This window comes from Poecile atricapillus, chromosome 1 (assembly GCF_030490865.1).
Source record: "Poecile atricapillus isolate bPoeAtr1 chromosome 1, bPoeAtr1.hap1, whole genome shotgun sequence".
In the NCBI taxonomy this organism is placed as follows: domain Eukaryota; kingdom Metazoa; phylum Chordata; class Aves; order Passeriformes; family Paridae; genus Poecile; species Poecile atricapillus.
Window position 1 is genome coordinate 63,683,007 of NC_081249.1, and position 14,459 is coordinate 63,697,465.

Sequence of the window (14,459 nt, forward strand, 5' to 3'; positions counted from 1 at the left end):
ATCAACACCAGAGAAAGTTTGCTTGGCTAAAAAAGAACAAGAGATTCAAAGCCTTAAAACTAACTTCTATTACATAACACTTCCATTTGAACAATTTGACAGCTTCACGACTACTTCAAAACACAAAAGAACTCGGCTGCGTTGGTTGCCTTATCCTTGGTCTCCAGCTGAAGCAGTTCCATGCTCAGATAACACACAAATACAGAGCACCACTGAGCTCCACACCACTTACAAGGGGTCACTAAGAGGCATCCCATGCCATCCCAGCTTGTGTGATGCTCTCAGGGGGAGCCTCACATTGACCCAGGAGTATATCAAATTACTAAGACACATTATTGCCTGGTTAAGACTCTCACAACTAGGAAATCACTCCCACTGGTAAGTAAGCTTAACAACAAATTTCAGCATGACTAATTGATACACGCATGATTTTTTTCCCAAGTGTACAGGTAAAGCACTTCAAGAGCTATTGTGACCTTTACATATGCAAGTAGACAATATTATACATGCAGGAAGAGAAGATAAATTAACAACTACTGTTATCTCAAAGCACACATTTAAATATTAATTTCAGTGTGACAGGTGTTTCAGAACTGAAGAAATGGATGAGGTAGAAATGTGACCAAAACACACCAAATCAGAGACTAAAAATGACACAAGCAGCAACTACAACAAAAATAAGTTTTTAGTAGTACAGAAACCTCACACCCAAGAAAGGTTGGAAGCTGAAAAAAGACATGAATTGAACTTCAGTGCATATTTTTTACCTATCACTAGGAACTGGGAAAAATGCATTTTGAGATCACAACAAATGTCTAAAAGATCCACTTTCATTTCAGTAAACCACAAAACTCTGCAAGCTGTAGTGCACATCTATTTCCCATTGTATTATCTCAGCACAGCCTCTTCATTTTCAGAAGTATCAGCCCGAACTCTCACTAAATTTAGACACCTGACCAGGAAACACAAAATAGGAATATGATTTTTTTAATTCAGTCCTGTGTTTTTCATAATTTAGAAGGTCAAGAGTCTCACAAATACTCATAAGAATCTGTGAGCAACCATTGCTCAAAAACAATAGCTTAAAATGAAATCTAGAAGTCAGAATGACAAAATTTATTAGCTTTAAAGCTATTTTTAACTGATGAACAGCTTAAAAAAATATCAAAACACTGAACTTGAATTTCAAACCACAAGAGATGGTCCAAATACATCATGGTTTTCACTTCTTGTTTCTTACGAACTTCAGTTACACTTTAGCAAAACCATGAAATGTCTAAGATATTACCATTTATTAGAGACCTTGCCCTTCATTGCTCAAGGCAGACAACTACCAGTCAAGTACACAGAGGTATTTAACAACTGTTCTGATGATCAGTTACATAAGAACTGCAGCATCTTGTGCAATTTCTTACTAGTCCCACTCACATTTTCAGCAGCTTTGGCTATTTTCTACTATCCCCACAGAATTAATCAATGTAGTTGGCAAGTCCTGTATAATCAATTGTATTTTATGCTGTCACACAATTGTTTCCCAAGTCACAAACACAGCTGAATACACTGGCATCACTACAGTATTTTAGTCAATTTATACCTGTCAATTAAATGCTACAAAAATTACTTTGCCTTTAAGGATTTTCAATCCTTACATATGTTTCAATTATGTATGTAGACACACACCATAACCATGCATGTACATGTAATGCACTACAGTACTAGGGAATTAATATGCTTTCAATTTTGGTAGATCAGTAAATTCTTTCCTATTACTTGATAGGAAGCAAAATGTCTTTAAATGGAAGTTTCCCCAGATGAAGCTACTCTATCACCTAATTAATATTTATCACAAACACACTGAAATTTTCATCTATCAGAACACAAGGAAGAATATGCTGCGGGTGAGGGAGTGCAAAAAGGGCAGTCCTTTCTGCACCTATTCTACTACACCATCTCCTTTGACGAATCTGACTGCTCACAGGATATGCCACAAGAGCACCATAATTCTGTAGCCAGACTGAAAAATACAGTACCTCTAAATCCCATCACATTGTTATCTAAGTGACTGAACCTGCATGATAAAAATAACTTTGAAATTGTACTTATTTACTATGTCTCTTTTAGAACAGAAATTGATTCCCTGAAGTGGAAGCACCTCAGTGTCAGAGAAACTTCTGTGCTTTCAGCCTGAATGAGTAAGAGCTGAAGAACATACAAATTCTGTACAAGCTTAAGGTCTGACAAGATGGCCTTCATGCACAACGAAAGTTACTAACTTATCTGTCTTGCCACCCATAAGGATTTCAATGTTTCCTTGATTCTATTGATTATTCACTATATAATACAGTCTTGCAATGGTAGGTCTGTCTTAGTAGGAGAAGATCAGATATTTGCACAGCAGATATACAAAGATCAGTTTCAGAAGTCACAGAAGTTCAATGAGAGCTACACCAGCCAGGCTGAGTTTTGGTCAGGATAACTGTTTTGAAACATGTTAAAATTTCAAGCCATAAAAGAAATTTTAATACAAAGCAGAATTCTCCCTTGATGACTGATTAATGACAAAGGCAGCAACACCAGTCACAAAGAGGAAACTTATGAAACAACCTAGTGAAAGCCCCATTCCAGAAATTACACTGTCTCCAAGAAAAAATGCCCAGTGTTTTTCTGAAAGGGCTGTAGGACAAGAGGATGATTCTTACTATTAGAGCTAGTCCCACACACACCTGCAGTATGGAGAAGCATCCTCTGTCATAATACTGACATTTCTTAGGTCTCCCTGCAGTACTCACAATGTGAGGACTTGTGCTCTGCCTTTCCTTCATGCTAGGCAGTCAGGAATACTAACTCACCAACAGACAGGTTTCAGAAAGAACACAGGAAAATTCATCACCTGCTAAAGATAATTTGAGAAATCACCTCACTATAACCAAAAGAAGATAACTCTACATCTTAAGGGGAAAACAACTACTATCAGAAAAGCAGGTAATAGTAGCAGGTTTTAGAAGACCCAACTGTGGTTCTGAAAACTATAAAGGTCCAGTTCCTCTGTATATGTAACAATATACACACCCAGGGTGAGTAAAAAGATCACATCTCTTCAACTAAGGGATGAGGGAAAGAAACAGGTTTGACAAATGCTTAAGGAGTCTTGACTGAGCCCAAGACAGTAACTGTGCTATGAAAACACCATCTCTCAACACCACCACTTAGTCTTCCAAATCACAACTCCCATGGGTTTCACCATCGTTTCAGATGCAAAAAAACCATTTATAAACTGGTATTTGGCCAAAATAGCCAATCAGAGAGTACCTCACCTATGTGAACTTGTACTTTACTCTGTAATTGGAACACCAGCCAGCAGAGGGGGCACAAGTTAGTAAAATCTATCCTCATATAAGGTGATTTGAGTAACAAGATAAACCTGAGGCATGCTGTGTTTGCATACTACCTCAAAATACACAGGAACAGGTTAATACCTCCTATCCAAAACCATATATCTAAAACCCCTAAATGTTCTTGTGTAAGTACAAATAAGAAGTAATCCACCACTGAACTATAATTTCTTAGCATATGTTTAATCCAATAGTTGGTTCATGGTTTCTAGACAGCATGGAAGCATATACTATCATTCCACTTCTTCCTTTTTTTTTTTTTTGCTGCAGACTGCCCATCTTTGGAAGTCTCAGCCACAAACATTAAACTGTATTACAAACACATTCCCTTTGCCTTTGAAGCTAGCCACCCCCCCCCATCTTAACTTATTTTGTCTTTTGGACAAGACCTTAAAAGCAGTTTTAGGAAGACCTTTTATCAAGGTCTAAATCCATGCACCCATTAACTCACCACTTTCCCTGCCCCCCCAAAAAAACAGAAAATGCTTGTTAAGCAGTAATGATTTCTCCTGCATTCATTCATACTCTGAAAGTCAACAAAATTGCAACAATTTGACAGTAAGGATGGCTACCAAAAAATATCTTTCCTCCATGAGGTGAGATAACAAAACCTAAATTCAGCTGTCCTCCTCCATAGATTACAGCACGGTTATTGTAGGAAAATTAATTTCACACATTCTAGACAATTCTTAAAACTACTTAACAAAAACCTAAGAGGTACTACAATGCCCAAGACATGGGCTAGTCACAGTTTCTTAATTGGAGTACCTATGTAGTATTACAAGGCAGTTACTTGGCTTCAGTTTCATTCCTTACTAGCACTACAGATTAGCCATGGATGAAATAATTTTTTGCACACATGTTCAAACATACCACTGTTTGGTGGTATAATGCTTTCTGCATTATAAGTTATATAAAAAGAATTTTAAAGAAAAATCAGTTAGCAAAAGGTTTTCAAAGCAGAACATAATTGTAATAACTCAATTGTAATAGCAGACTTCTCCTAAAGCTGAGCCAGAGATCAAACACCTCAACACATCAGCTACAGAACTAAGGGACAATTCTTGAAACAACCATTATGTTCATAACACAGGCTACCTAATTTTAAGAAAAGGAAATTTAAGGTATTGAGGAAAATAAATGGGATGAAAGCAAGTAATTTGCCCCTTGGTATTCTGGACCTCAGCATTATCTCCAAAAACCTTTTTTAAAATAGCCATTTATTACTCCAATTGACTACTGAACCTCCAAATGTGTCATCTTAAACTAGCCTTGTCCAGTCAAAGCTGTACACCAAAAATCAAAGATCCAGTCAGATATCACTTCTATAACTATAAATGCTAGAGACAAAACAGCTATCTGAATTGCACAAGAGACATCAAACCCATTTTCAAAAACAAAGTCATGGAAATATATCTAAGCACATCAGCTGCTTGTTTTGCTGAAGTTTGCAAATTTGTGTTCTATAGGCAATGATTTCATTGCACATCCATCCTGAAACATGCCACAAGAAAATTCACTGTGCTTAGTATCATTTTTATAGATGCTCATAACTTTACACATTCAGGTTTCCAAGTCTGGCACTGAACAAACTGCTTAAAGACTATTTAATTGTGCAACTTCAGTCATTTTGGAACTCTCTCAAAAAGTTTGTGCCAAAAACAAAACCAAAACTAACTGCAAGAAAACAAAAAAGGCAACTCAAAGCAGGCTGAAAATGAATTTCAATTCAAGAACAGATCATTTTGGAATACAAAATCTCCACTTTGAATAGTACACACGCAACAACAGAAAGCATGTGTTAAGGAAGCAGTTTAAGACTCTGTTCATGTTGAATAAAGAAATGATGAATACATAGTAGATTTACTAAGACATCCAACTTAAAACCTTAAACCTAAACTTAAAACACCTAAATCAGAGGGGTCCCAATATTAGTAAGTCACAGTTTCAAAGATCACAGGTTAGTATATAGGTTTGTCCTGTTTCTTTCATTTAAGAACAGATTTAATTGAGTTTCAAATATCACATTATGTAAGTGATAGTTTCTTGATTAACTTGTAAGTGTTCCAATTTAGATGAGGTCCTTAGTAAGTTTCAAAAACAATTCAGTCCTTCAATCTTCCACAATTATGTGACAGTTAAAAGAAAAAGTAAAACATGCATGGAATAGGAATTTGATATATAATGAATTCCAGCAAGTAACTAAACAGTGACAAACCACATTGAAATGAAGAACAAAAGGCCACTAACATTTGAAATATTTAAGTACTGATATGACAGACATATAATCCCAGAAGAGGGAGAACTTTAACTTTTTCTTAAATTAACTACCTAAGCAGCAATATCAACTGCAATCACAACTTTTATCTTATTTTTAAGGCAATGGAAATTGTAACTTACAGAAAAAGATGCATCTTATCAGTTCACTACAGATTAATAAATGCATCACTACTGAAATCATCTGATATTGGATAATCAGCCAGTAAGTTGCACCAGTTTTCAAAGTTATTTGAGCAAACATAGTAAATGTGAGCTACTAAAAACAGGTTCCATTTGAGCCTTTACCAACTTTTTCTAAGAAAAATAAAATAACACAATCCATACCAAACATAACTTTAAAGTCAGCTCCAAAGACACTGAGTTTGATTTTGGTTATATTTCCTAAAAATATTTCTGAATGTTTTATTCCAAAAATAACTGACCTTGCCAAGCCCTGGATCAAGTCCCTAATTACAGCAGCCTTTCTGCTTCACAGCAATGACTTTACAGAGCTGGTTCTGGCTCTGTCAGTGCAATTCACAGTGCTAAGCCAGGCCTCTATTCTCCACATGCTGGAGAAGGGTAACGAGTCCTACAGTTGCCAGCACATTAAATAGAGGGGAAAAAAAACCAAAAAAACACACCACCAAGGAGAAAATACAGACTTGTATACAAAAATCTCCCCACATTTTTAGGGACTAATAATCCAGAGTACCAACTGTACTAGACTGAGTGGACTAGAAGTGGCATATTGACCTATGAACATAGAGCAATTCTTCAGAATAACTTCCCAAAGACTCCCCCACAATTCCTTCCTGGAGTTTATCACCACAACAGCAGGAACAACTTAGCTGTTTAAAACCAATTTTGAACCACTACAGTTCAGTCCAGTTTATTAGTCTCACTGATCAATCACTGATTTATTTTACTACATGAAGTCACACCACTTGAAGCAAGGTTCGCATAACTGTGGCCCATGAGAGACCACAAGGTCCAGAGCAGAAATCTGATGAGTAAGGCTGAGTATACCTTACAGACAGATGCATACAATCAAGTTGGCATACTAGGATTCAAAGATGGGACGGCTGTTGCAAGAGAGAAGGCCAGTTTTTACTCACTCTGTATACTGAGCATCAGAAAACACTATCAGTGCCCTACATGAGTGCAGTGACATTCTGTATTTGTTCAATGTAGCCAGACAAAATGCACAGTGTATGCAGATAATTTATCAATGAACATGTTACAGCACTACCCCTTCCAAATCAGATTTGTTTGAAGTATCTTCTTTCTGCTAATGGAACAGATTGATGAGATTATTTCCATTGGAAAAAATAAAGTATTTCATGTAAGGTTGTTTCAAATTCTTTAAAAACATACTGAATTAGAACTAGACAAATGATTTTAAAATCATTTAAGCATTTTGCTGAACTTTGTTGTACTGGGAAGGCTAAAGGGCAAGCAGCTCCAGCTCACAATGTAAAAAACCACTTGAACAGAGCTTGCTGCAGCTCTCACTAAAGGGTACTCTAAAACAAAACTAACAAAAAATTTCAAAGATGGCATGTTTAAAGGTTATGGTCTGAAAGGTAGAAGTTCAAACCAGTATGCTTAATTTCCTCACACAGCAAATGAGAATGATTGATTTTTACCAGCACTTCACATACAGATCTTTGACATCAGCAAGCATACAGCTTCATGTTAAATCCATTCCTGTTCCACAGAAAACAGGAGACTGTGAGAAAGCCTCTCATATTTCTGCCATTACTGCACTTACACTTGTGAAGTTGTTTACTGCTGTCTGAAATTCTCCTGTTTGGTTTTCTTGGCGAAGAAGACCAAAAAAAGAGGCCAGGAGAGCTACCCTAGACATGCAAAGCTCTGCCTCTACCAACATGAGAAGCAAACTGCACATGCAACAGTGCCAGCATGACAAAGCAGGAAATGCTAACCTAAACGTTAGTTCCAAATTTGGAGGCACATGCAGCACAGGCCATTTCAGTGCAGTGTGTTATGATCCCAAAATACCAAGACAAAAGCCATACTTCAAAGGATTTTGACTTTTGAGAACAAAATCCAGTAACAATCATCCTCAAATGCCTCTTGGAAAAATAAACCTGCTCAACAATTTAAAGAAAACAGAACATATCACTGCAAAAGCATAATGCAGTCCATGTTGGAAACAGTATTTCTTTCACAAGTGATTGTTGTGGTTTTATAAGCTCAGGAGATCCTAGACAAGCGTATAAGCAAGCAGTTAGCCTAGAATGTGTGACTTAAAGCTGTTTTGTCCCTACATGATTAGACATTATCTCCTAGGTACACTGTTTACCTGTAGTTGGAATACTGCAGGATTTCAGCCATTATGGCAAAGCGTCCTGAACCCTACATACCAATGCCAAGTTCTACTGTGGGAACACATTAGCACTTCTGCTACTGTAGCCATAAATGGGTCTAAACATATACTCAGAGAACTATAAAGTAGCAGTTATCCTAAGATTGTGTTGTTTAATGGTCATACATGGCATGAACAAAACACTTGGCAAAAAACCCCAAGTTATTTAAAAACAATGCCATCATACGCAGGATACCTTCCAACTTCCAGGTCAGAAATAGGTCATTCCAGCTCTGAGCATATTTTTAAGTTTCCAAAATATTCTTTATTAGTTGAATTCCATTTGGATTTTAGTTTTTCCTCAAAAAATTTTAGTTACACTCTGTTCATATGCAGAACGCACTAAAGAGTAAAAGGCTTTCACCAAGACTGTCCACAGCCTGGTAAATCACCCAGTGTTTCTTGTGCTAATCTAAATCCAGGCAGCATCTTATTCATCATTGTGAATGAAAAATACCTATTCTAAATCCACTTGTATTAGACACATTAGAGTTGACTTTTCTGTTGCTTGCAACAAAGTTAGCACACGGTTTTGTTACATTAGAGTTGTTTGAAAGTCAAACTCATAGCAGTAGTAATGCTGCAGAAAAATATACAAAATCTGCTAGTGAGATTAAAAAAAAAACATAGGAAGCTTATATTATCAAAAAGCACTTTCTATATGCAGTATTAAAGCAATTTCACCCTGAAAAAAATTACAAAACTACTTTGAAATATCAAGCACTTTGAAATGCACTCAAGTATATTTTATCCTCTCAAACTTACTCTATGCAATACTGCTGAAAAAAGACTTTCATCATTTCACAAATAACAGGCGACATGAAACACATGTGGTATCAATAAATCAGTGTTTCAGCAACTTCAAGAATCCATCAGATTCCAGTTTTTGTAGGGCTATGTTGGTCCTCTGCATGTGAAAATCAAAACATCATTGATACATATTTTACCTACCTCAGATTTAGTGCAGTCTTAGAAACCTCATCACAAACTGCAGGTAACTGAATAATGGTTCACTTCAACTATTTGTTTACATTTTCACTCTTAACAGCAGCTACATTTTGAATGTCTTCTGTTTCCACAGAAACATCTATCAGTATTTAACCCTTCTATCTACTATAACAAGCTGCACATTTGCTACACAAAACTATTTGGTTAAATTGTGACTATTCATGTCCTGCGGAACAAGCCACAGTTGCAAGACCTAAGAGTGTACTTCAAGGGGACAAAAAACCTGCTGGTAAAAGGCTTGGTCTTTCAGACTACCTGAAATAATGCAAAAGCTGAACTGGAGAAAATAAGAAGTCAAATATCCAAGAGTAAACTGGGCTAATGAAGTACAATATTTTGCGTGATGTGACAGTAAACCCTTACTGATCTTGGTGTGTTTCAACAGATTTCTTCCTGAAGACATCTAAATGCTGTATTTTTCCCCCTAAGCCCTCCATAAAAATGCAGAAGGTGAAAATGATTGCTATTTTTACTGAACTCTAAAAACTGACACCCTGTTTGAAGGTTTATTCTTCTGCTATCATAATCATCATAAAGCATACTAAGGAGGGGGGAGACCTATAATTGGATGCAAGCAGTATAACAGTGAAATTATCAATCTTGAAGTGCTGCAAAAGTTAAAGGAACAGCCACCTTAAAATGTGTACTTGTCAAAACCATTTTTTCTTGACAAAAGCCTCCAAAACAATTGGATCTAGCAACCCCTCAGTAAGGGAAAATACTTATAATGCCATAACATAGCATTTATATCAGAAATAGCTTACAAAAAAATCTTCCAGGCTCTTGATCATTTAAGTGTGTTGACAGTGTCCTTTAAGATCTAAACGTGAGATCCTGTGATCAGCTGATTACATGGTAACTCAATCTTTATGAGTAACTAAGCCAGTACTTATTTGCTTAAAGAGCAGTATGATAAACACTCATAATAAAAATCCAAGCATTAAAGCTGCAAGAAAATATGAAGCAGATTTTCCCCAACTTCAGAATGACCGTTCAGCCACCATTCTTGTTCAGAAGGTCAGCTGATGGAGAACTCTGGTCAACTTTGAAAGAAATCGAGTATATTGAGTCACTCTGCCATTTAAACAGTTCACACTCAGCAGGGGTACAAGACATCACACTGGTAGAGACATAACCAGACAATCCCATCAGGCTTGTATCACGTCTTGTCATTTGCATGTGTAAGCAAAGTCTGTTTTACATTTGTTCATTTTTGTGTAACAAGTGGATCTCAGCAACTACTTAGAAGTTTGTCAATACACCAAAATACAAGCATGACAGTCCAAAGATTTTTTAGCCACAGAAATTTCCCGCAGAAGATGAATAGAAGTTTGGATTTTATTACATCACATAATATCACACCTAAGATAGTCTATACATTGGGGTTTTTTTGGAAAATTATCTTCTCTTACTCTGACATACTCAGTCTTCCAATATCTGCTTGCTAAATTTCAGTTAACTACTATTTTATAGTCTTAGTATTTGTAGCTTCTTTAGAAAAAAGTTAATCAGCAATCTCTGTTCTGAATGAAAACTATTTCAATTGCAACTAAGCACTTTGACCGCTTTTATTTTCCTGGTTTTTTAAGTTTCTTACACCATGCAATGGTAAACATTTGTCTGGACTAAATTTTAGGTGGTAGACAAGAATAACAAGCTGACAAGCTACCAAAACAAAGACCAGTGTGAAGCTGAGGACAATTTGCTGCCCCAGATCTCACCCTGCAAATGCTGAAGTATTGTGGAATTTGATTTCTTTTTTAAAAATTGCTATTTTGGTTAGAATAGCCAAAATTGGAACCTTTGACTTGAGCAGCAGATGACCTGCCATTTACAATACATTCATCTATTTTTGGTAAAAAGAGTTAGAATTTCTATTTAGTCACCTGACTAAACATGTGAATACCTCTTCAACAGCCAGCTCCGCATGTGGAATGGAGAAAAATGTTCCTAAGTGAGGATGGGTTCAAGCCCAGAGAGACTTGCAACCAGAACAGATCAAACAAAGTCATTGTTTCACAGGCAAAAGAGCAGCTATTGCAGTAATGAACACTACTAGTGAGTCAAAACAGTCATGACAACTCAACTGCCCACTTGAGCAGTTGAGCACAGCTGGTTCACTTAGAGCAAATTATTTGACATGGGTTTAATTAGAATAATTATCAGTAGCAATGGGAAAGAGCAAGTATTTTGTGTATGGGCCTAGAGGGGTTAAGTGTTCAAGAGTAATATAGCTCCTGTAACTAAACAAAAACACCAGAAAAATGGGAAAATTACACACAGATGTATGAGGACAGCAGACGGCCGTAGGAAAAAATGTGTTCCCATGTGTGGAACTAGCACTTTTTTTTTAAGTTACATCACTAAACCGGCATTGTAAAAATGTTTAGGCTCACTTGATCATCTCATGGGGAAGCCATACAATGCAGCATGAAAAATTTCCTTCACAAACAAACATGGCATGTTATCACGAACCCTGCTTAGTTAGGAAAGAGAAGGGGACTTATGTTTACAACCACATTCCCATGTTAAATACCAAGAGCAGTACTAAACACTAATCCTCAGAGAGTGGACACAATTACATGAGAATAACCACAAAAAGGGGAGATTCAAGTCAGTAGGCCCCACATGAAAAGTACATTATATACTTTGCCCAACACTAGCAGTACCCTTCAAGTGACGGAAATCCAGGCTTTGATCCAGCACCAGAAAGAACTCTGAGTCCTAATGCACGTGTTTAACCTACAACATCTGTATTTCAGCAGCTCATACTAATGAGCATGAGAATGCTGGCCCACACCAAAAAAATCCTGTTTTAAAGGGATAGTTGCAATAGAGAGATTAAAAAAGCACAGCCTCTCGAGGCTCTGATACAACAGGCAAGTTTATAAAAATACACATACGCAAAGAAATGTTGGGGTAAACTCACTGGAAAGAAAGTGTTTTGAAAAAGTTGTGCTCCTTCCAGTACTTTTGGACATGCAGTGTTGTTAGAAAAATGGCTCATCTCCCAAACTGTTCAGCACTGTATAGAGAAAGCAAAGTTTTCATAACCCTAACAGGCTCACCAGCTAAGGCACTGAGGACACGCTTGACAAAAAAAGCTTTTATCTGAAAAGGTCAACTTGGAGGCTACATCACAGCTTAAAAATTGAGAAATGACTGAAATCAAAGGAAAAAAGTAAGTTGGGTACCAGACTGTATTCAGTGAGTGTATTTCTTCAAGCTAGCTGAACTCTGCTTACTTTGGAAGAAGCCCCCATATTGAATATTCCATGAAGATGCCACTTTGGACAACTAGCTAATTGCTGTCTCTGGGAAGTTTGTTTTAAGATTTTTCCACCTAGCAACAGTCAACCTACCTGCCCATAGTTGTCTATGCCAGTTACTAATCTATTTAAATTTAATAAATCAAAAGCTGTCCTTAGGGACTGGCCAAGAGTCGTAAGTCCTTCAGCTTGAAGGTTTTTCAGTTCATTCATAAACGTTGCATGGTTTTCCTTCCAGCCAGCCTGCAAAGAGAAACATGAGAAGATTCATTCTGCAGAGACGAGTTTTGCTCTCTTGTTAGGCTACAAAGAGCCTTCCCCACTGCATGCGGCTCACTACAAATGCTAACAAAATACCTCAGAAGTTAGCAGTATTTGATATTGATCCAAAAAGCCTGAGACAATGCACTTCTCTTAATCTTTAGCACTCCCCATTTACCAAACGCAAAAGCATTTTGTTTTGTTCCACGGGACAAATTTGAGGACACCGGTGCCCAGACCTTAGAGCTATTTACATCACCCTCTCAGAGTTGTGCCCAGATAGACGCCAACTGCGCTGTGAAGCGACCTCCAACAGGTTCACCGTCCTGTGTCATGTGGACCCGCCGCCCCCTTCCCCCGCGCGGTGCGTCCCCCCCTCCCCCGCCGTGGCGGGGCCAGGGAAGTGCCGTCCCCTTCCGAGTCCGGGGCTCTCCGGGCTGAAGTCGGTCCTTTCCCCGGCTCGCCCCTTCCAAGCCGAACTCTCCTTGGAGTTGCTGTCACTTCTCCCAACTTGAATAAATATCCCCCACAGTTCATTGCTGCTCGCACACACCGCACAGGGGAAAAGCGTCGGCCATGTTGATGTCAGCGCCGCCGCCGGAGCCCGTGTGTGCCGCGCTCCCCCGGACTGCCGGCAGCCGGGGCGAGGCGGGCGAGGGGCGGACGGGCCGGAAGGAGGCCGGGGAAGAAGGGGGGGTGAGCGGGGGTTACCTTGATAGCGTAGGGAGGCTCCTCGAAAGTGACCAGCATGTACCTGTCTCCCCTGCTGGCCGGGTCCCGGGCTCGGAGCTGCGGCGCGGGGGACAAAGCAGAGGGTGAGCCGAGAGGCGGCGCCGCCAGCGGAGCCCCCCGGCTCGGCCCGGCCCTCCCCTCCCTCCCCGCACACACACGCACTCTCTCGCTCCCTCCCGCCCGCCCTCGCCCCGCGCCCCCGGCCCAGGCAGCCCCCCGCTCCCTGCCGCCCCCTCCCCTCCCCGCGCAGTCACTCTCGCTCGCTTCCTCTCGCCTCCTCTCGCAAGGCAGAGCCCGGTACCTTCATGAAAGTCTCTACAGCGCCTTTGGCTATGTCCAGATAGGTGGTGCCCAGATGGGTGCGCTGGTTCATGGAGGCGGACGTGTCTATCAGGAAGAGTAAGATGGGCATAGTGCGGAGGGGCCGGCGGCCGGACGGCTACATGGACAGCGGGCGGGGGGCTGAGGGGAGAACCGTGGGGGAGGTGAGGGGAAAAGGGGGGGAAGAGAGAGAAGACGGGGGACGGGAGAGGAGTAAGTGGCTGTGAGTGCTGTGCACGGGGAAGGGCGCCTCCCCGCTGCCCCTCTGCCGAGGCGGGGGGGAAGGGGGGGCAGCCCTGCCTGCCCTGCCCTCCTTTGTGTGAGGGGCCTGCTCAACCCAACACAGGCTGGTTTATGAGGGAGAGGCGGATAGGGCTGCGCTGCTGGCTAACCTTCCCCCCACCACCACCTTCCTCCTCCACCGCCGCCCGCCCTCCCCTCCCCCTGTTGATGTTACTCAGAAGTTTCAGGCGGAGCAGCCGCAGCCCCGCCACCCCGGCACTTTCTCGCTCTGACTGAGGCGCTTCCTCGCTCTCCGCTCGCTTTTAAGGCAGCCTGGGTAGGTCGGCCCCGCCCATCAAGGACACGTCCCCGTCCCACGTGACTGCCTCCCGGCTCCACCATAGGGTCCCGGTAATCGCTCATTAGCATATTCAAATCGGCGGGGCGGACCGGCCGCAGCCGTCGGGGACGCGGGTGGCGGGGGCGCGCAGGCGCAGCCGCGGGCTGTGGGGCGGCTGGCCGGGGGACACGGGGCAGGGCGGGCAGCGCCGGTGCTCCTATGGACGCGCTCCAGGCGCAGGGCATGCGGAGGGGCGGCGCGGG

The 14,459-nt window shown here is 40.6% G+C and overlaps 1 protein-coding gene across 5 annotated transcripts in view; it reads right to left on the reverse strand.

Moving 5' to 3' along the window:
• INTS6 (integrator complex subunit 6) overlaps positions 1-14,183 on the reverse strand; it is a 39,089-nt gene extending 24,906 nt beyond the window's left edge. For 3 of the 5 annotated variants that reach the window (XM_058841500.1, XM_058841489.1, XM_058841469.1), the window contains exons 1-3: positions 13,615-14,047; positions 13,293-13,370; positions 12,414-12,563 (exon numbers count right to left, since the gene is read on the reverse strand). In XM_058841500.1, the coding sequence (XP_058697483.1) occupies positions 12,414-12,563; positions 13,293-13,370; positions 13,615-13,725 (339 nt within the window). In that variant the 5' untranslated portion in view covers positions 13,726-14,047. Of the gene's footprint in view, positions 1-12,413; positions 12,564-12,677; positions 12,923-13,292; positions 13,371-13,614; positions 14,048-14,091 lie in introns of those variants that run through there. The other 2 variants (XM_058841478.1, XM_058841511.1) reach the window with 2 other exon arrangements.
• Positions 14,184-14,459: the final 276 nt, after the last annotated feature.